At 48.3% G+C, this 20,681-nt stretch overlaps 1 protein-coding gene across 9 annotated transcripts in view; it reads right to left on the minus strand.

The window, feature by feature from the left end:
• Positions 1-1,158: 1,158 nt before the first annotated feature.
• The window catches only part of HMCN1 (hemicentin 1), a 161,749-nt gene continuing 142,226 nt past the window's right edge, over positions 1,159-20,681 (minus strand). For 2 of the 9 annotated variants that reach the window (XM_064664038.1, XM_064664037.1), the window contains 17 exons: positions 19,472-19,642; positions 19,046-19,216; positions 18,308-18,478; positions 17,939-18,088; positions 17,627-17,764; positions 17,188-17,309; positions 16,168-16,405; positions 15,295-15,357; positions 14,098-14,217; positions 13,706-13,840; positions 12,672-12,785; positions 12,277-12,402; positions 10,002-10,130; positions 6,026-6,376; positions 3,897-4,016; positions 3,440-3,566; positions 1,159-2,426 (listed from right to left, as the gene is read on the minus strand). In XM_064664038.1, coding sequence (XP_064520108.1) covers positions 2,060-2,426; positions 3,440-3,566; positions 3,897-4,016; positions 6,026-6,376; positions 10,002-10,130; positions 12,277-12,402; positions 12,672-12,785; positions 13,706-13,840; positions 14,098-14,217; positions 15,295-15,357; positions 16,168-16,405; positions 17,188-17,309; positions 17,627-17,764; positions 17,939-18,088; positions 18,308-18,478; positions 19,046-19,216; positions 19,472-19,642 — 2,813 coding nt within the window. In that variant the 3' untranslated portion in view covers positions 1,159-2,059. Of the gene's footprint in view, positions 2,427-3,439; positions 3,567-3,896; positions 4,017-6,025; positions 8,808-10,001; positions 10,131-10,168; positions 10,293-12,276; positions 12,403-12,671; positions 12,786-13,705; positions 13,841-14,097; positions 14,218-15,294; positions 15,358-16,167; positions 16,406-17,187; positions 17,310-17,626; positions 17,765-17,938; positions 18,089-18,307; positions 18,479-19,045; positions 19,217-19,471; positions 19,643-20,681 lie in introns of those variants that run through there. The other 7 variants (XM_064664039.1, XM_064664040.1, XR_010432568.1 and 4 more) reach the window with 7 other exon arrangements.

The raw sequence follows: 20,681 nt of genomic DNA on the forward strand, positions 1-20,681 counted from the left end.
ATTTGTTGTATTTATGAAATTTAAAATTTGCATTTATGGGCACATAAACACATACTAACCTGTCTCTTGCCTCTCAGCTTCGACCAGAAAAACTAATAATAAACAGTAGCCTTTCCAACCTGTTTGCAACAGGGTCAGGGAGCTTGTGGAGGTTGCTCTGATATTTAATTACCATGTCTGCAACTCTTCTAATAGAGCAGAAGAGAAATTCATAACACAGATCAAGGTCCAAGGAAGAGAAAGCCACGGCCCGAGTTCTCCTTTATCCAGCACTTCCCTCCAACCATCCCTGAGTGAAGCCGCAGAGCTCCCAGTGACCCACAGCTCCCCGGGCCCTCAGTCTGAGCCATCAGCCAACACCTTCCACGTGCACAAGCAGCTGCTCCCTGAGCTGGGCTCCTGGAAAGCATGGGATGAGCAGGCAGACACGGGAAAGGAGCTGTGCATGTGTCAGTGCTTCGGTGACTTCCGTGTGGTAGGTGGCTGACCCTAAAAGTACTAACAGATTTGCCTTTAAAGGCTCTCCACTCTGTTATGGAGGGGGGGGTTTTCCTCCTCACAAAACATCTCAGAATAGAAATTTCCTGTTGTCTGTGAGTGGAGTTAAGAGTCCCTTAAGGACATCATTTTCAGTGTGATTCTCATCCTTAAAAGACACCGAGGTAACTACCCATACTTATTACAGCTTGCTCTCTCCTCCCTTCATGTCTTTGTCAGGGAATTTGTTTTCCTTGATCTGCTTTTATTTTTCAAGTCAGGCTTCAAGCTTGTTTTGCTTGAAGTCTGACACTCATGTAAATTTGTATAAAGAGCAAAATGGTTTTAAGTCATCCTTGTTTTGCAGGACTATCTCACTTGGTGCAATGGAAAGGGAACAAAGAGCAAGGTTAGGGGAAAATTGGTGGATCTTTCACTGGAGATAATATTATTCAATAATACACACAAAATGCTATTGGGAAACAATTTGTCCCTGGGGCTAAAAATATACTTTAATGCTGGTGATATAATCTCTTATTATCCCTGAGTGCCAGAAGAGGGAAAACAGCTGGAGGTGCTCCCTGGTTTGCTGGGCACAATACCTTCTGCACTCTCCCCTGGCACTCAAGGAAAGAGCTTTACAAAGGGGAAGGAATTTTTTTCAAAGATAAAACTCCCAGCAGTCACAAAGGTAATGGGAACCTTTATTTTGATTATTTTCATTGCACTGACATTGTCCTTTTATGCAAACTTAACTGTAAAACACTCTTGAGATACTGCATAGAAAATACACATAGGAAAAAACACATATATACACGTCCATAAAAATAGAATACATCTTGGCAAAATTACCTGTGTACAGTGTATTGACATTATTGAACCAAACTTACACCACCTTGGGAGAAAAATGTTCCATGTGCGTAAAAACCCAGCACCTTGACTGAGTTGGGAGTACTGCAATGGGTTAAATAAATGGCTATACCAGAATGGCAGAGTAAAAACAACTTATAAAATACCTGCTGGATAAAGTACAAGTAGCCATGTTGTTTTTTTCTTCCAAAAAATAGTGGCATCTCTACACTTGCATGGAACCCAAAGGTACCAGTTCCAACTCTCCTGTAATTTGTTGGCTGAAAACAGAGTTTAGTATCATTTGTTTCAGCGTTTGCAATCCCTGGGCACGGTGGCATTTGGTGGTTTTAAGCACACAGCACAGTACAGCACTTGTACTAATTCTATTGGGTGTTGAGAAGGAAAAAAACCTAATAGATATAAAACGGTAAAACACTTTGCAACCTTTAAAACCTTTAAAATATGCAGACCACTTGTTTTCTTCTGGTCAGGCTTTTCTTCAGTTGCTTTCAATGGAGGCTGCTCCTTCCTTACTGCTTTGACCACGTGGATTTTCCCTGCTGGTTTTCAGAACGTACTGTGGAAAATGACTACTCCAGTGTAATAAATAAAGCAAGCGGTAACAGGTCCTCAAAGCCACGGATTTTCCTCTTGAACTGGAACAGTGGGCCTGGGGAGGCAGCCTGGGGGAAGGAGCAGAGCGTGGCACCCCTGTAAATGGCAGGGGGTGTCAGTAGGGGTAGGCGGACACGGCGATGTAGACGATGAAGGTGGTCTGGTACTCGAGGCTGCCGTCGGCGCCGTAGGACAGGGCCCTCACGCCCATGCGGTACGTCCGGGGCTCGCGCAGCGCCCGCCGCGTGAACACCACCCCCTTGAGGTTCTCGTCCCGCAGGGCGAACGGCACGGCCGGGTCCTCCTCGGCCATGGAGAAGGTGGTGCGCGGGTGCACCACCTGCTCGTGGGTGTAGGCCACCAGCCGGAGCAGGTCCTGCCCCGCCGCGATGCCGAAGGGCAGCGAGACCAGCTTGTACTCCAGGGCGTAGGTGCTCAGGTCACACTCCAGGTCGTTGGCCGGGCAGCTCTTGAGACAGAACCTGGGAAGAAGCAGAAGACTTTAGCTCGGGGACAAGGCACAATATCCTCAGTGCTGCAACAGGTCTTAGAGGAGAAACTCTCCCCTGCTGCAGATTAAAATTTCTCTGTCAAGTGCTCATCTACTCCTTCATCCATTGTTCCTTTAAAGCTACAACCCCTCTACTGTCCCATTTTCCCTCAGTAGGATCACCTCAGAAACACACTGGCTACGTTTGTCATCAAAGTCAGGGTGTATGTCTTAGTGCCCACACTCTTAAACAGCAGAGCAGGTGGGCTGGTTTAAAATGTCCAGGGCAGCTCCATTTGAGGTGTCTGTCTGTTAGATCTTAAAGAATTTGGAATGAAGGGCGCAGAGTAAATTCTACTTCTATTAATCAAAACTTAAAATAGGAGAACTTTGCTAGTGCTGCTTGTCAGTGCAAACAAACAAGGGTCAAAGGACGTGACCCATGTCAGCTTAAATGTCACTGCAGTTGAGTTTGATCCCAAAAGATGGTTTCTGACTATGAATCAAGCTATTTCTTTGAGTATGTTAAAAGACTAAAAGAAATTAATGTGTTGGGGTTTTTTCCAGAAGAGGGAAATAACAAAACTTATCAGGAACTGCAGCATTATTTTCATGACTAAAAGAATATATTCGATGCTTTGAAGCTGGTAGCAAGTCAGGCCAGTAGAGAGATTCAAATATCAGGAATTGTTCCCTGTGAGGGTGGGGAGGCCCTGGCACAGGTTGCCCAGAGAAGCTGTGGCTGCCCCTGGATCCCTGGAAGTGTCCAAGGCCAGGTTGGACGGGGCTTGGAGCAACCTGGGCTGGTGGAAGGTGTCCCTGCCCAGGGCAGGGAGTGGCACTGGATAGGCTTTAATGTCCCATCCAACCCAAACCATTCCATGAGTCTATGATTCTATGATTTTTTTCAGCTTTACTGGTGTCTGGCAAACTTAAAATGTTCTTCTTTAACAAACACAGGTCTCAGCTCGGGATGGGTGAAAAAAGGCTGAAAATAAAACGTACCCAGAAAGTGGCTCTCGCTGGTAGTTGGGTGGACAAGGTGTGTCTATGCATTGGTAGCTTCCTCTCATGTTGAAACACATCTGATTGGATCCACAATTAATGTTCTGTTCCAGGCACTCATCAATATCTGGATGGAAAAACATGCAAGGGATCAATTGTTGGCAGAATTAGAGGGTAGACACCAAAGTGGGTAAAGGCTGAGCAGAGCACAGAGGGTGCCTCTGCCTGACCCTGGAGCTTGGGGCTCAGCGTGTAATGTGAGCTCACAGGGGAACTTCAGAGAATCAGAAGGTGCAATTGTCTTGTTTGCTGCTGGTTTAGGGAACATTAAACTGTGGAATATAAAACTTCTGAAAATTGGAATTTTGAAGGCTCTCCCATGAGCAGCTCAGGGAGGTGGCTGAGCCCCGTCCTGCTCTGTAGCTGGTTCCCTTGCAGCTCTGCCCGCTGCCCGTACCTTGGCAGGTTTTGCCGTTGGCCATGAGGCGATATCCCGAGGGACAGGCACACTGGAAGCTGCCCAGGGTGTTCCTGCACTCGTGCTGACAGGTGTCCCTGCTCTCACATTCATCGATGTCTGTGGAGAGAAGCACCATCACGTCAGGATTACCTGACCCTGGATGAACTGTTCAGGTGTATGGACAGAGCTGGGGGAAGTTGTCTGGATCTTGTTTCCTGATGGGGCTGAATGTGTCAGACTGGAGTGTCCTCTCCCCTTACCTGTGCCAGCCCTTGTAACTGCAGTACCTACAGCCAGCTCTGAGGGGGTCCTGCCCTCTTGGGACAGCAGCTGTAGCACACAGCCCAGCTGAAGGGAGCGGGAGAGGAGGGATCTGTGTCCACTGACAGGGTTATACAAACACAGATCTGCCCCCGAGGCAAGCAGAGTTGATCATCTGATAATCCGGTGTTAAGCCACATGCTTGGGGAACACCCAGATCAGTTATCTTGCCTTGACAGTGGGGAACTGGTTCCTACAGTCAGTCCCTCCTCAGGGAACACTGTTTCCCTTCCAAACACCCTTCCTATGCCACAGGGATGAGTTAAGCTCAGTATCTGGAAAGACTATCAATAACTGCTCTTAACTTTTTTTTTCTTAAATCGCCCTCTCAAATACAGAAGTACCAGACCACATTATGTAAAGTTTGCAAAGCAAACTAGTGTGATTTAGACACAGATAATTTATAATTATAGTGGCTTTTCAAACATCTGCCTAATTCAGCACAGCAGTACAGTTAATCTCATGCAAGATTTCAGATTTGCATGATTAAACCAGTGGCAGGAAGGTCTTGGCTTCCCTCTCTCTAATTTACAGGGGTTGCATTAGATCAAAATGTAAACAGAGAAGAGAAGCAGATGTGAACAGAAACCTCTGGTGTGTTATTATCAAATCCTGATGGTTGTCTGTTGAAAGAACTTCAACAAAAGTATCATTTGGGTGTATTTTTCATATTAAACAGTCATTTTTAAACCTAGATGATTATTACACGAAACAAAAGTACAATATTAACTAATTCCAATTGGAAACTGGGATGAAGATCAGAGGTTGGAGCTTCCCCTTTCCCTCAGTGGGAGCCGTGTCCCTGGGCCTCTCAGTTCAACTGCTGTACCAACCCCCAGGTATGTGACTACTGAAATCTCTTTATAACTTCAATACAAGGTCTGATGTCTGCCTGGCCTTACATTATTTATGAAATGCCTGTTCATGTGTGTCACCATGATATCTCACTGTATAATCCCAGCAGGAATTCTGATGCTAGAACCTCTCTGCAGATCACCATTTACCCTGGAAGGATGTTGTGCCTACTGGGAAGTGTCATTTCCTTAAGATACTCAAAACATGAGATAAGCTGGCAAAGTCTGGCTTAGAAGAAGTGTATTTCCAAAAATTAAGTAATTTTTTTTATATCCCCCAAAAACCAGGGGCAGAGCTTGCCAGTTCCTGTAACTGCCTAGTCTCCTCCTCAGGGAAGAAATGCCTGTGCTGTCACTGCCACAACTCCTGAAAACCTATTTGTTTACTTACCATCAGTCTATCCAGGCTCGCTGAACTATGCTGTAACCCCTCTTCTTATATAAAATAACAATAATCTAAAAGCTTCTGTGCCTACTGCCCATGTGACACTGACTGTCCCTGTAGCAGTGCTGGCACTGGCCCCAGTGTGCCCAACTCTAAAATCTTTATCCAAAACTTTTCTGAACCAGATTGTTGCTGCCATCAGTGGGAGTCTGACAGAAGCAATGGGACTAGACTGGGGCTGCTGGTGGATTTTGGAGCATGAGAAGATTCACCAAGGTGAGCTACTGTGATCAGGAGAAAGAGAGTAAGGGAGAGAATAACTTGGCAAACACACAATATGAAGCACAGTTAAAACAAGAGGTTACAAGGAGGTTTGAAAACATTTTTGCTACAAGGTGAGCAAAGACAGGAGAGGCAAGAACATGCAGAACCCTCTGAGTACTGACCAGGGTAAACAGAAAAAAAACCCCACAGCACCACAAACCCTCAGCCCCTGGTAGACATCAAAGAGTAACCTAAGAATAAGGCCCAAAACAAGAGAGTTGCAGAGATAGACTGACATTTACCTACACATCTGCCATTTCTTGCCTCATAGCCTTCAGGACAAGTTTCTCTAATGTTCCTTCTAGTCCTGGAGAAAGGTATTCTGCTGTTCCTATACTCTGAGAAGGAGCTGTAGAGATTTGAGGAGTGCCTGTAATAGTGCTGCTGTTGCTGGTTGTCTCTCCCAGGGGAGAACTGAGCATAGTTATAGCTACTGTAATAGGCCCCAGAACTTGGCAGCCTCTCCAAGCCGGCGCAAGATTTCCCATCACCCAGCAACTGCTGCCCAGGTGCACAGAGACACTTGAAGCTGCCGGGGGTGTTGGTGCATTGAAAGGCACAGGGTTTAGGCACTTGTTCACATTCATTAATGTCTGCCCATGGCACATGATCCAGAGCCACAAACCATGTGGAAAGGAGAGAAAACAAACAAACAACAACACGTAACTATACGTATATATACACACAGATACTTATCTCAGTCTGAGGAACACGCTGAAGACACAAAGGTGAGACTTTGAGGGCAGTAAAACATGGAGAACACGATGCCAAGCAGGCAGGTTATGCTGTCCTGGACTGTCCCACACCTTTACTCTCTAAGAAATGAGCCTGTGAGGCTCAGTGTGACTGTGCTCCCTCCGGACAGGAGCCCTGCTGAAGGGCCTGCCTCAAGTGTGCAGTGTTTCAGCCTCAGCTCTTCAGTACTATTTAGTAATGGTTTGGGTTTTTTTCCTTAAGTGCTACACACTTGAGGATGAGTGGGAGAAGCTGCCAGGTCCTTCTTTAAAGGAAGATACTTAACACAGAGCCTTCCAGAGAAGTGCAGTGTTAGAAATTCATTACCCGGCAAGGAGGGAAGAGCAACAGGCTCCAGTGTGGTTACTGTGGGGAAATCCTGGAATGGTTTGGGTTGGAAGGGACCTTAAAGCCCACCCAGTGCCACCTCCTGCCATGGGCAGGGACACCTTCCACTATTCCAGGTTGCTCCAAGCCCTGTCCAACCTGGCCTTGGACACCTGCAGGGATGGGGTCAGGGCTGGAGGACGAGTTTCAAGGCTGCGGGGGGAAGAGGTCAGGTAAGTTCTAACTTGTGATTCTGTTATTGGTCATCCCAGCTGTGACAGGTTGGGGACTTAACAGCAAATATTTAATTCACTTTTATACAATTAAGAAATAAAATTATTTTTGTTTTCTTAAGCAATGCATTTTTTTTAAGTTGTTTTCCTTTAAATTGCAATCCAAAGTAATTTGACCCACCCCATCCTTGAATCAAACCAGAGTGCTGAGCAGACAGAGTAAAGGGTTTAGGGTACAACATACTGAGTGTCCTTCACTCTGAGTAAACTGGGAGTGCTCTCAGGACCTGACCTGCCCCCACAGGTTCTCTGGCACTGCCAGTAAGAAATTTCCTAAAATTATCCTCAAGTTACTTCAGGCCCAGCTGGAAATTTGACATCACTGTATTTCTTTTCAAACTTACAGTCTGTCTTCACTAGAAGAAGACAAGAATCTGCAAATTCCAAACAACTCTGCAATGTCCAGAAATAAATAACCCAATATTAACACACATCACAACATATGTATGACATATATTATAAACCTTTTTCTAACTAGAAACTAAGAATTATCTTAATAGTGACTCAATTATTTAATATTAGTGGATAGTGTATATTCTTTCAACTATTATTGTAAAAATGCCATTAAGCCAATGTTGTTACACTTCCCTCTGAACAGAGGATTTGAGTTTGTAACACTGCAAGCCACAACTGCATGATAATGGTTTTTAAAAAGCAGTACTGTCAGAAACATAGTAGAACATTACACTGCATTTTTATGAAGTGTTTAATATCTGATATACTTAAGGTTTTAAAGAATTAAGGGGGGTATTAATAATTAAATGTTTTAAGAGTGGGAAATCCAGGAGTAATTACTGCAGAGTATTACAGTATTTTCCAACTGTTATCTGGCAAACAAACAACTGAAGCTTTATAATATATATATTATCCTCAGGGATAAAATCCTCAGGGTAGAATTGTCAGGTTTTGCAAACAAGAGAACTTCACTTTTTGTATGGCAACAACTAATCTGTATTTTAAATGTATTAATTTCATTGTTTTTCACCCTAAAACTTATAATTTCCTTAGCACTTAAGTGCTGAGTTTTACATTCTGTACATGCATAAAAGAAACTAACAATAATTCTTTACGACAACCAGTGTCCCTGGAACAAGTTGTGAATGAGCAATAGAAGATTATCATAGAATGAAAGAAAACAGGTGAAAATTGGAGCAGTTTCTTTTGCAGGAGCAGCCTGTGCAATACAAAACCCCAGAGAGTCACCTGCATTTACCCCATGGCTGTCCCTGTGAGAAGAGCTCACTGAGGGGTGGCAATCCTAATATTTACAAGAACAAGGTAAAATTACTTTGAAATTAAAATAGCTACATTTTCAGGCTTTCTTAAATTTGAAGAACAATATTTGATTTTATATTCTAGACAGCCTTGCATGTGTTATATACAAACATGCTTTATAGCAGCTTTTTGTGATGCCTTTCCACCTGTGATCTGGTATGTTGAGATTCCACAGAAATGCTGTAATTCAGTGGATTTTATTAACATATGAACTAATGCTTTGGATGAACCTATATTTTAAATATGTTTTTAAGCAGATAAAAATTGAAAGGATAAAAATTCAAGTCATACTTTTAAGAGGGAGCTTTCAGTGGTCCTTGGTCAGAAGGCAGCTTTAGGACAGTTGCTGGTGCTTTGTGGAAACCCACAGTCCTAGACTTCATCTAGCTTATTCCTGCCAGAAGTTTACATGGTTTTAATATATGTTAAGAAGTCTGGGATTGATTTTATTTCAGTAGAGATGCAGATGGTGGAAGTAACATCTTGGTCTACAGCCAAACACTTTCTTACTGTAATTTAATCTCTTTTTAAAAAAACCACCCAAACATTCCTGGGTTTTGGTAGTTCAAAATCTTAGGTTGTTAAAGAAAAATAAAATAAGAAAATAGCTATTTATCACTTAGGAAAGCTAATCTTGAAGAAGTCATGAGGGAGGAATAATTCTCTGCTCTGATACATGAGAGCGACCACAACCAACCTCACTAAATGTCAAATACTGACATTCAGGAATCATTAGCAGGGTGGATCAGCTATTTTGTTTTAAATATTCTACATAAATGCAAAAAAGGTGATGCTAAATGATTCCAGTGCCTTCCTGAGGTCTGTTAAATGCCAGGAAGTGTTCTGTGCACTGACAGCACATACTGAACTCTTGCTCTCCACGTCAGAGCTGCGAGAGCCTCCCGAGCTGCTCCACCCGTGTGTGGGAGAAAGCTCTGCAGGGCCTCGTGCCAGACAGCTCTGCACAGCTGGCACAGGGCAGTGACTGTGTGGTCAGCATTCCTGGGACGGACAGGAACGCTCCTGCCCTGCTCTGAGCCACCCACACCAGGATAAACGCGTTCAGCTCCCTCTGCTCTACCGTGTGGGGAACCCCCCTGGCAGTGCTGTGTGGGGAGGGGTGTTTGGGATGTCCCTGAGCAGAGGTGAGTTCTGGGTCTATCCTGCCTCTCACAACACTCTCCTTGGGGTGCTCTCCATAGGGGAATCCACGTGATTCCCCGTGTGACTGCCTTCACGTGTGAACCAGTGCAGGCCAGGGGACAGCCAGGCACAGCAACAAATCTCACCTGGTTTTTATAAACGAAGCCTCTTGTGGAAGGGTCACTCGCCACATCCATCCACCATTGCCCTGAGACCCTTTTACAGTTTGCTTTCAAAGCATGGCCCCAAACCAATCTCCGTTTGGAACCATTTAGCTTTGACTGCTTTGAACCGGATGCTTTGTTTTGGATGGGCAATTTGGGACTCCAGAGCAAACTCCTCTCTAGAGCACAGCGTTCACCAGGAACAGCAGTGCCGTGTGCCAGAGCAGCCAGCCCAGGCAGCAGCAGCAGCAGGGGGTGACAGGAGGGTGATTGCAGCTTACCCACACAGGGCCTGCCCATGCCCTGTGCCCGGAAGCCCCGCGGGCACAGGCAGCGGTAACTGCCCCGCGTGTTCTCGCACAGCTGGGGCGCGCGGCACTGGTGCGTCCCGGCACGGCACTCGTCCACATCTGCAGGGACAGCAAAGCAACAGTCACCAGGGGCTGGGGAAGGCAGGCAGAGGAGCCTGGGTGCATCTGGCCCTCTGAATGCACACTCTTCTTCTTCCCTGGTGCCCGAGTCAGGCATTACTGTCTAACGTGTGGCACCAAGTACAGCCTGGGTCTCACAAGCTGAAAGTAGGTTTTGGGCAGGTATAGAGAGAAATTTTCAACTGTTTGGCATTTACAGACACTTTTTCCATAAATTTTCAAAACTTGTCATTGAGGTTTCCAATGTGATGAGCTATTCTAAAAGAGAGACAATCCATCTTCCTGTGATATCATATCTGGGATTGCTCAGCCTGGAGAAGGCTCCAGGGAGACCTCATTGTGGCCTTTCAGTACTTCAGCACTTACAAAAAAACAGGCAGAGCAACTTTTACATGGGCAGAACAGTTTTAAACTAAAGGAGGAGAGATTAAGTTAGTTATGAGGAAGAAATCGCTCCCTGTGAGGGTGGGGAGGCCCTGGTACAGGTTGCCCAGAGAAGCTGTGGCTGCCCCTGGATCCCTGGAAGTGTCCAAGGCCAGGTTGGATGGGGCTTGGAGCAACCTGGGCTAGTGGAAGGTGTCCCTGCCCATGGCAGGTGGGCCCCTTCCAACCCAAACCATTCCATGATCCCATGAGAGTAAAAGCTTTGGTAGCATCTATAACATCAGCTTGTTAAAAAGCCTGAAGACAGAATTATAGAATCATAGAATCAGCCGGGTTGGAGGAGAACTGTGAGATCATCAAGGCCAGCCCTTAATCTGCTACCACTGCAGTTCCCAGCCCATGGCACTGATGCCACATCAGTCTCATCTTGGAAACCTCCAGAGACGGAGAATCCACCACTTCCCTGGGCAGCCCATTCCAATGCCTGATTACCCTCTCTGGAAAGAATTTCTTGCTAATGTCCAACCTAAACCTCCCCTGGCACAGTTTAAGACCGAGCCCTCTTGTCTTACTGATCACTGCCTGGGAGCAGAGCCCGACCTCCCCTGGCTCCCCCCTCCTGTCAGGGAGTTGTAGAGAGTGAGAAGGTCTCCCCTGAGCCTCCTCCTCTCCAGGCTGAGCCCCCCTCAGCTCCCTCAGCCTCTCCGCATAGGACTTGTGTTCCAGTCCCTTCCCAGCCTCACTGCTCTTCTCTGGCCCTGCTCCAGCCCCTCCATGTCCTTCCTGAGCTGAGGGTCCAGAACTGGACACAGCACTCCAGGGGTGGCCTCACCAGCTGAGTCCAGGGGCAGAATCCCTGCCCTGCTCCTGCTGCCACACTGTTCCTGATCCAGCCCAGCATCCATTGGCCCTCGTGGCCCCCTGGGCACACCTGGCTCATGTTCAGCTCCCTGTCCATCCCCACTCCCAGCTCCCTTCCTGCCTGGCTGCTCTCCAGCCCCTCTGGCCCAGCCTGGAGCTGCTGGGGGTTGTTGTGGCCAAAGGGCAGGACCCGGCCCTTGGCCTTGTTGAACCTCATCCCGTTGGAATCAGCCCATGGATCCAGCCTGTCCAGGTCCCTCTGCAGAGCCCTCCTGCCTTCCAGCAGATCAACACACCCCCCAGCTTGGTGTCATCTGCAAACGTGCTGATGATGGACTCAATCCCCTCATCCAGATCATCAATAAAGACATTAAACAGGACTGGGCCAAACTCTGACCCCTGGGGACACCACTGGTGACCGGATCCCAGCTGGATGCAGCACCGTTCCCACCACTCTCTGGGCCTGGCCATCAGCCAGTTCCTAACCCAGCACAGAGTGCCCCTGTCCAAGGCTTTTCTAGGAGGATGCTGTGGGAGATGGTGTCCAAGGCTTTGCTGAAATCTAGACAGACACATCCACAGCCTTCCCCTCATCCACCAGGCAGTGGATAAGCAGCAAGGACCTGGGATCTTAATTCAGAGCTTCTGAGCCAAACTCTTAAGAAACAATGGATAACCAGAGGTGGCAAGGACACATCTCTTCTTTTAATACTAATTCACAAAAGTTAAATATGGATGTTAAGTTAAAGTTGAAAAAAGTTGGTGCCTTAATATGTGCAAATGTTAATAACAGGAGATGGACAAGCCTCAGGATTATTTAAAAATCACCACTGTCCCTGTGTTTCTCATCACCATGGAGTGAATCAGTGCTGCTACTCACCAATGCAGGTCCCATTCTCTGCTTTGGTCATTCCACTGGGGCACAGGTCGATGCACTTGTAGCCACCACGGGTGTTCTTGCAGAGCTGATCAGGCCTGCACACGTTCTGCCTGCACTCATTAACATCTTATTCAAACAAAAAGGAAACAAAACAAACAAAGCTTGGCCTCTATATAATGAAATTACAGCTGACCATGCCTTTGGATCATTTCATGCTCATGCATCAGTCAGCCCAATTCCTGCTTCCTCTGGTTTTTAGGAGTGTTTTACAGATTCAGAAGTACAGACCAAGTGTATCATCACAGCAGGACTTTCCTTCATAAACAAACAGAGTGACAAATAAATGTTGAACTCTGCTGGAGAAAGGGAATGGACACTCAGCACTTCATCCCTACCCACGCATTTTCTGCCCTTCAGCTGGAATCCTGGGTCACAGCCACAGTGGAAACTTCCTATGGTGTTGAAGCAACGCTGATGGCAGGAGTTGGACTCTTGGCACTCGTTAACATCTGTGGAACAACACAAATCCTTGACACTGGGACTGGGAACTGCCCTGTGGGCTCAGTTACCTGAGCTCTGGCTGTTACCCCAGGGAGTTCTGCTCAGGAATGTTTGCTGCTCTCCCATCTTTGTAGAAGACAAACCCAAGAGTGTTAAGTTATTCCCTGACTGGATTTTAAATTTATTGCTAAAGACAGAAAAAGTAAAAGGGTAAAAAAAAAAAAAGGCAAAAAACCGCCCATTAAAAAACCCAACCCTCAAAGATCCACAACCTTAATAATGAAAATTTATAGGCAGATATTTGGAGATGCACCTTTAAAGTCACTTTCAGTTGCATGAAGGAGCATTTTCAGTTCCTGAAAGCCAACCCCCAAACCCCCATGTACCCTGAATCCAACCCCCAAACCTCTGTGTACCCTGAATCCAACCCCTAAACCCCCATGTACCCTGAATCCAACCCCCAAACCCCCCATGTACCCCAAATCCAACCCCCAAACCCCCCATGTGCCCCGAATCCAACCCCCAAACCCCCCATGTACCCCGAATCCAACCCCCAAACCCCCCATGTACGCTGAATCCAACCCCCAAACCCCCCGTGTACCCCGAACCCAACCCCAAACCCCCATGTATCCCGAACCCAACCCCCAAACCCCCCATGTACCCTGAATCCAACCCCCAAACCCCCCATGTATGCTGAATCCAACCCCCAAACCCCCCATGTATCCCGAACCCAACCCCCAAACCCCCCATGTACCCTGAACCCAACCCCCAAAGCCCCCATGTACGCTGAATCCAACCCCCAAACCCACATGTACCCCGAACCCAACCCCAAACCCCCATGTACCCCAAACCCAACCCCAAACCCCCATGTACCCCAAACCCAACCCCAAACCCCCATGTACCCCAAACCCAGCCCAAGCCCCCATACCCTGGCAGCCGAAGCCGTCGGCCGTTCTGCGGAAGCCGCTCCCACACCGGACCACGCAGCGGAAGGAGCCCATGACGTTCTCACAGTCCTGGCCAGGGTGGCAGCTGTGCCCTCCCAGCGCACACTCATCAATGTCTGGAATGACAAACAACCTGAAAACCCCCAGCACAACGGAACACAGCACCCTGAGTGTGAGCAGCTAGAAACACTAGCTGATTTCATTCAGGGATGAAATAACTACAATACCACCAAGAAATTGCATTCCTGTAATGAGAAATGGCCTAAATAGAACCTTTCCTTAGCAATGTGAGTGACTTTTAAGGCATTTTAAGGCCTTAAAGTATTTAAGGGGCGCTTTGTATCCGACCTGTCCCCAGCAGCACCTCTCTTACCCTGACACGTCCTCCCGTCAGCAGAGATAGTGAGGCCTTTGGGACAGGAGCAGTAGTAGGATCCCATGGTGTTATGACAGGTATGGGAACAAGGATTTCCCACAGCACATTCATCTTCATCTGGAACAAGGAAACGTTTGCAAACCCAGTGAGACTTCACAAGAAACTGCACCAAAGCGACCCTTCCTCAGAGGTGTGTGACTGATAAAGTCACAGGGCAAAACTGGACCCAGTAATGGAGCAGCTTCTGTACAACTCCCTTCATGGACAACCTTCCAGGGCCAATACAGTAAGCCAATGAAGTATCTCAGATGATTGCTCCCTAAACCAAGCATGACAGTCAGCTAGAGAGACAGCCAGAACGCTCACACCCTTCCAGCAGGGATGGAGGTAGAGAGAACCATCCAATAGGTTCCCCAGCAGGAACCTGTGGGCTGTGGTCTGGGTTGCCAACACTCATCCTTCTCTCCCACAGGTCAGGTAAGTCCTTTCTTGTTCTGCAGGTGCTGAGGCTCAGTGTCCCTCAGGTGTATCTGAGGGACTGAGGAAAAGGCTCTCTGGCACTACTCACATTTTGGGTGAGGAGAGAAGCAAGGTCTTCATCTGCCATTGGATCCACACCCTTTGTCAATGGCACTGACACTTTCAGAAGTACTGCATGGTTTGAAACTCTAACTAAAGGTGGTGTAGGTCCCGGGGGCGAGCACTGTGTCCAGCTCTGGAGATCTCAGTACCAGAAAGACACGGACCTCTGAGAGCAGGTCCAGAGGAGGTGATGGAGGTGCTCTAAGGGCTGGAGCACCTCTGCTCTGGACACAGGCTGGGAGAAGAGAAGGCTCCAGAGTGACATTATTGCAGCCTTCCAGTACCCGAAGGGGCTCCAAGAGAGCTGGAGAGGGACTTGGGACAAGGAAATGGAGGGACAGGACACAGAGAATGGCTTCCCGCTGCCAGAGGGCAGGTTAGATGGGATACTGGGAAGAAACTCTTCCGTGTGAGTAAGGCCCTGGCACAGGTTGCCCAGAGAAGCTGTGGCTGCCCCATCCCTGGAAGGGTCCAAGGCCAGCTTGGACAGGGCTTGGAGCAACCTGGGCTAGTGGAAGGTGATCCTGCCTGTGGCAGAGGGTGGGATGAGTTTTAAGGTGCCTTCCCCCCACCCCATGAGTCTGTTATTACATCACCCCTGTCCATCAGTACCTGAGCAGTAAGGTCCAGACGAGTACAAACCAAACCCAGCAGGGCACTGGTTGCTGCGATCCCCTGGATGAGAAAGGAAGCACACATTACTTGGGGATAAAAATATGGCCATTTTACTACTTTAGCACTAAGAATTGCAGCCCAGCTATTTATAAAGTATTTACTATACTTGAACACCAAAACAGAAACTTTTAAATCCAGCCTTCAGTAGTTTTTCTACTTGGGCTGTAAAAGTCAGTAATACATGTTTTATGCTGGTTTGAATAACATCAAATGGTGTGTGGAGGTTCCCCTTGGAGTGACTGCAAGTTCAACCTCATTACTACCTGATTTATATTTATGTGGGTTTTGCTGGGGGGAGAAAATACACAATCCTTTTTCTTAGTAGGTATGGGAACACAAACCCAAACATAAAACCCACCACACAAAAGCACCCTGACCCCACAGAAAAGCAACAGGTTGGACAGGGCTTGGAGCAACCTGGTCTGGTGGAAGGTGTCCCCACCCTTGGCAGGGGGTGGGACTGGATGGACCTCAAAGTCCATTCCAACCCAAACCACTCTGGGATTCCATGATAATTTCATTTTAGAGACTGAAAGGGACATGCAAGGAAATGGAACTATTTCAGGTTAACTCTGAGGCTGCTGGGGATGCCGTTGGCAGTGTGGTGAGAACCAGGGCTGAAGGAAGCGCAAACCGCAATAGCTCTTACGTGTTAGTCCGTGGGTACATTAATGAGACAGGTAGGTCTCAAGATCTACAATAAAGTTACCCAACTTTCACAGAATTTCCTTTTGAGGCTACAGGGAATGAATTCTAGGAGAAGAGATTATTTTGCCATTGTTTGATTTCTGGGAAAGACTAGAACAGTACCTTTTGCAATGGAAGCCTGGATTTTGAAAGCCACAGCTTCTTCCAGTGGGTTGTAGTCCGTTGCAATGGAGGAAGCGTGGAGTGTTTCCACCAGGAAGGGCATCTTGCCCTTGGTGTAGTCGTAGGTGACGGTGTGGTTCCAGGTGTAGGGAACGCTGACTCCATCCATGGTGAAGAGCCGGGTGGAGTGGGCGTACAGCTGCCCCGGGCCAGTCTGGATGTAGTCCTCAGTGTAATCCTGGAACAGCAGGATTTGGGCATCAGCTGCAGAGTGCAGCCAAAACCTGGGCCATCTTGCATTTTAAAGTTGCATGAGAGTTCAGAGAAAGGGTTTGATCTGAACAAATGGTATTTCACACACACATGTCCTTTTCACTCTTGTTTTAACTGCTGAACCTTAATGGCACGTGGTGCATTTCTTTAAACAAGATACAGACTGATGTACTGAGGAGCCTGATGATGGAGGCCACAGCACTGCCAAAAACCTGAAAATGATCCTACTCTTTAATAACAGTCTTTTCAGGTCAGAATATTTTGTTTGTATTCTAAGTCAGACGCTGACAAACGTGCTAAATAAACACTCAGTAGAGAAAAATTCTGCCACTAAAAAGAGGTATAAATATTGGACATACAGCACATTGCAGTGTAGCAAAATATCAACAACTGTATGTATATTTATTGTACAGTGGGATTAACACAGAGAAATACTGGTCAACTGCCACTAACTAATGACTAAGTCAGAGAGGTTAAAGATGCCCCTTTCCAGCTCTATCAAAAGCAACACCAATGTGCCTGCAATAACTACCCTAAAGACCCTTCTCAGCACCACCTGCCAACATCTCAGATTCTTGAGAGACCAACATCACCTGCCTGATGACGACTTTTTGCTTTCAAAGGCAACATCAGCATCTATCAGTTAAACCAGGCATAAAACAAGCCACATACAGTACAACAGTTTTCAGGAGTTAGTGTTTGCTGCTTTACCCTAGATGAGGAGGGAGGGAGGGATGGCAGCTTTACCTTCACGTTGACATCAGCCAGGGCCGGGAGCTGCAGCACGTGGCCGCTCACAACCACGTCCAGGAGCAGGGCCCCGTCGGAGTCCAGGCCCCGCGCGACGTGCGTCAGCCGCAGGACCTCACCTGGGGATTGCAGAGCACCTTGGTGTGTCCAGCTTCCCAACCAGAGACTCCCGTTACCACAGGGCACCAGAACTGGAATCCCCTGATGAGTTATTTTATACTTGCATTTTCTAAGGGGTACTATCATCAAAACCATGGCATGTTTCAAACCACAGCTCTAAAAGCTGTATTTAAGCCTCAGACACAGTCACTCAGAAAATACTGCTGTGAGCACAAGACTCAAGTTTCAGCAATGGTCCTGTGCAATTTTTTAAGAAATGCAGGATCTATCCAGCTTAATGGACACGGAAAGAGCTGGTCTATCCCAGGGAACTCACCAGTTGCAAACTCCACTTGAGTTTCCCTCTTGAAGACGGCATCAGTGAGCGTGAACCCGTTCATTGCTTCCCCAATTTCTTTGGCAGTTGTCCAATAAACTGGGCTGAGTATGGAAACGAGCTTTCTCATAGCTGGGCCTGAAAGAATGACCACAGAACATCAGGGAGCTTTAATCTGAACATCATGGGACCCACATCCCCAAGAGTGAATGCAGACCTAAAACTAAGGTAACCCTTCAGATCTAAACCAGAAGACAGGATGTACTGGTGTACTCAGAGCAAAAAAAAAGTGATCAAAGTGAAAAAGCCTACCAATGCTCCGAGGGACGTTTGTGATCTTTGCCTGTATGACTCTGGTGTCAGAGTCTGGGCTGTCCGTCACCGTGGCGTTCAGGAAAGCAGTCCCAAATTCCACATCATTAATGTTGCCAATGATGCTGCCCTTGGCACGGGCAGGCCCACCTGTGCAGAGGGGGGAAGGAGGGAGGGAAAAAATGGGCCACATGATGTGTGCTGTTGGATATTGTAGGGGAGATTGAATTGAGCTTAAATTGCAAGGGAGGTTTAAGCCCAAAAAATTAAATTACTCGGTCATCTGGGCAAGACATGAGAGAGCACCAGTGAAATCAGGAGAGCCACAGGAGGCTATCCCCACACCGCACAAGCTGTAAATGAACTCACCAGGACACGCTTGGGTGTTGCACCGGGATATCTGGGAGGAGTCCCCGGGGCAGGGCCGGCCGCGGTTCGATGGGGCGGGGCTGCTGCACAGGCGTACCCGGCTCTGCTCTCCCCCTCCACAGGAGGCAGAGCATGGGCTCCACGGCTGCCAGTGCCCCCAGTTCCCATCCACTGGAGAAACGGAGAACGAAGAAAGCCATTTTTCAGTTTAAATGTTTCAGGCTGCATCGGTTATGCTCAAGTTCATTACTTCTTGAGGGAACCAGTGTGTTAAAGGAATAGTTCAAAGGATGACCAAACCACCTTAGTGGGCAGGTGTGAACCTTCTCCCTCAGAAACATAGTGGAAGAGACATTTTCATATGCTATGTCCTGGTTTGATTTATTCCCTCTCCTTTTGGGAAAATTTAACATGTGAAGGGCAAAATCCTTGTCAAGTGACAGTCATTTAAAAAGGCAGAGGATTATTAGATTGTATGAAATCCTAAGGAATTATAAGGATTTTCACAGAATCTCAGAAGGTTTGAGTGGAAAGGGGCCTTAAAGCCCATCCAGTTCCACCCACTGCCATGGGCAGGGACACCTTCCACTAGGCCCAGGTTGGTCCAAGCCCCGTCCAGCCTGGCCTTGGACACTTCCGGGGATGTTCTACATTCCTTCCACAGTATGAAAATCTCCCACACATTATGGGATGCCCTCCAGAGCCAGCTGCATTGGCCCTGGGGCAGTGAGCACTCACCTGGGCAGGGGTCGGTGCTGCACCTCTGGCTCTGCAGGTCGGGCCCGGCGCAGCCCCTGCCGCCGCTGGCGGGGCGCGGGTTGTCGCAGCTGCGGTGCCGCCGGGCCTGGCCCCCCCCGCACGTCCGGCTGCAGCTGCCCCAGCTGCCCCACGGGCCCCAGTTGCCATGGACTGAAAAAATAAGTCACATCTGATCTGTCTTCCTCTTAATAACAGTTATTTCAAACCAGACAGTAAAGCAAGGAAAACACTTCTACTGGAGAGTAACTTCTTAATCTCTTTTCCCAAAATAAAAAGAACCACAGCTAAGAAAGGGATCCGTTCAGCCCCCTGGTTGTTGTGGGAGTGTGTGACTTGTGCAGTGCATCCCTCCCCTCCTGCACTCCCCCCAGGAAGAGGGTGAGCAGCCCGACCCGGAGCACTTACTGGGGCAGGGATCGCTGTTGCAGAAATCCATCTGAACGTCACTCCCTTCACACTTGTGTCCCCCGAACTGCGGGGCCGGGTCCGAGCAGAGCCGCGTCCTCTGCCTACTGCCCCCCCCACAGGACACGCTGCAGGCGCTCCAGCTGCTCCAGGGGGCCCACTTCCCATCCACTGCGGACAGAGAAACGGCACAGTTACAGCCTGACTGCGGGAATGACAAAGCAAAGCAGTGCTACCTAAGGAAAACTGACCGGGGGAGGTCACGGACTCTTTCCAGAACATCTCGGCTACACAGACATTCCTACACAGGGACCTGGGGGTTCTGCTGGATGAGGGATGGATGTGACCCATCCACGTGCGCTGGCAGCCCCAAAACCCCTGTGCCCTGGGCTGATCCCCCAGTGTGGGCAGCAGGGCAGGGGGGGATTCTGCCCCCCCAGGTGAGACCCCCCTGCAGAGCTGCTCCAGCCCTGGGGAACAGCACAGCAAGGACATGGAGCTGCTGGAGAGAGTCCAGAGGAGCAGAGGGATGGAGCAGCTCTGCTGAGAGGAAAGGGGAGAGTTGGGATTGTTCAGCCTGGAGAGAATAATCCAGTGACATTATTGCAGCCTTCCAGTGCCTAAAGGGGCTCCAGGAGAGCTGGAGAGGGACTTTGGACATGGGCCTGGAGGGACAGGACAAGGGGGAATGGCTTCCCAGTGCTACAGGATAGGGTCAGATGGGATACTGGGGGGAAATCCTGCCCTGTGAGGGTGGGGAGGCCTTGGCACAGGTTGCCCAGAGAAGCTGTGGCTGTCCCTGGATCCCTGGAAGTGTCCAAGGCCAGGTTGGAGCAACCTGGGCTAGTGGAAGGTGTCCCTGCCCATGGCAGGAGGTTGGAACTGGATGAGCTTTAAGTCCCTCCCAACTCAACCCATCATTCCATGATTCTATGACTTCCAGGAGTGACAGAGAGAAAGAGATGACCTGTCTTTTAAATAACCCATAAGCCTGACCAGAATCCTGGTCCTCTGGCTGCAGCTGCACTGTCTGAAGATGGAGCCATCACCACCTTCTCCACCCCCTTCCTAACCCACCTGTGACTGACTGGTCCTGCAGTTTGGATAACAACATCCAGCACCAATGGACATTGCTACTCTGGGATCTCACGTGGGGCAGGTCTGAGCAGCTGAGCACGGGGGGCTCTGATCTCCTAAGATGTGGTGACAC

The sequence above is a fragment of the Pseudopipra pipra genome, chromosome 9 (genome assembly GCF_036250125.1).
Source record: "Pseudopipra pipra isolate bDixPip1 chromosome 9, bDixPip1.hap1, whole genome shotgun sequence".
In the NCBI taxonomy this organism is placed as follows: Eukaryota; Metazoa; Chordata; class Aves; order Passeriformes; family Pipridae; genus Pseudopipra; species Pseudopipra pipra.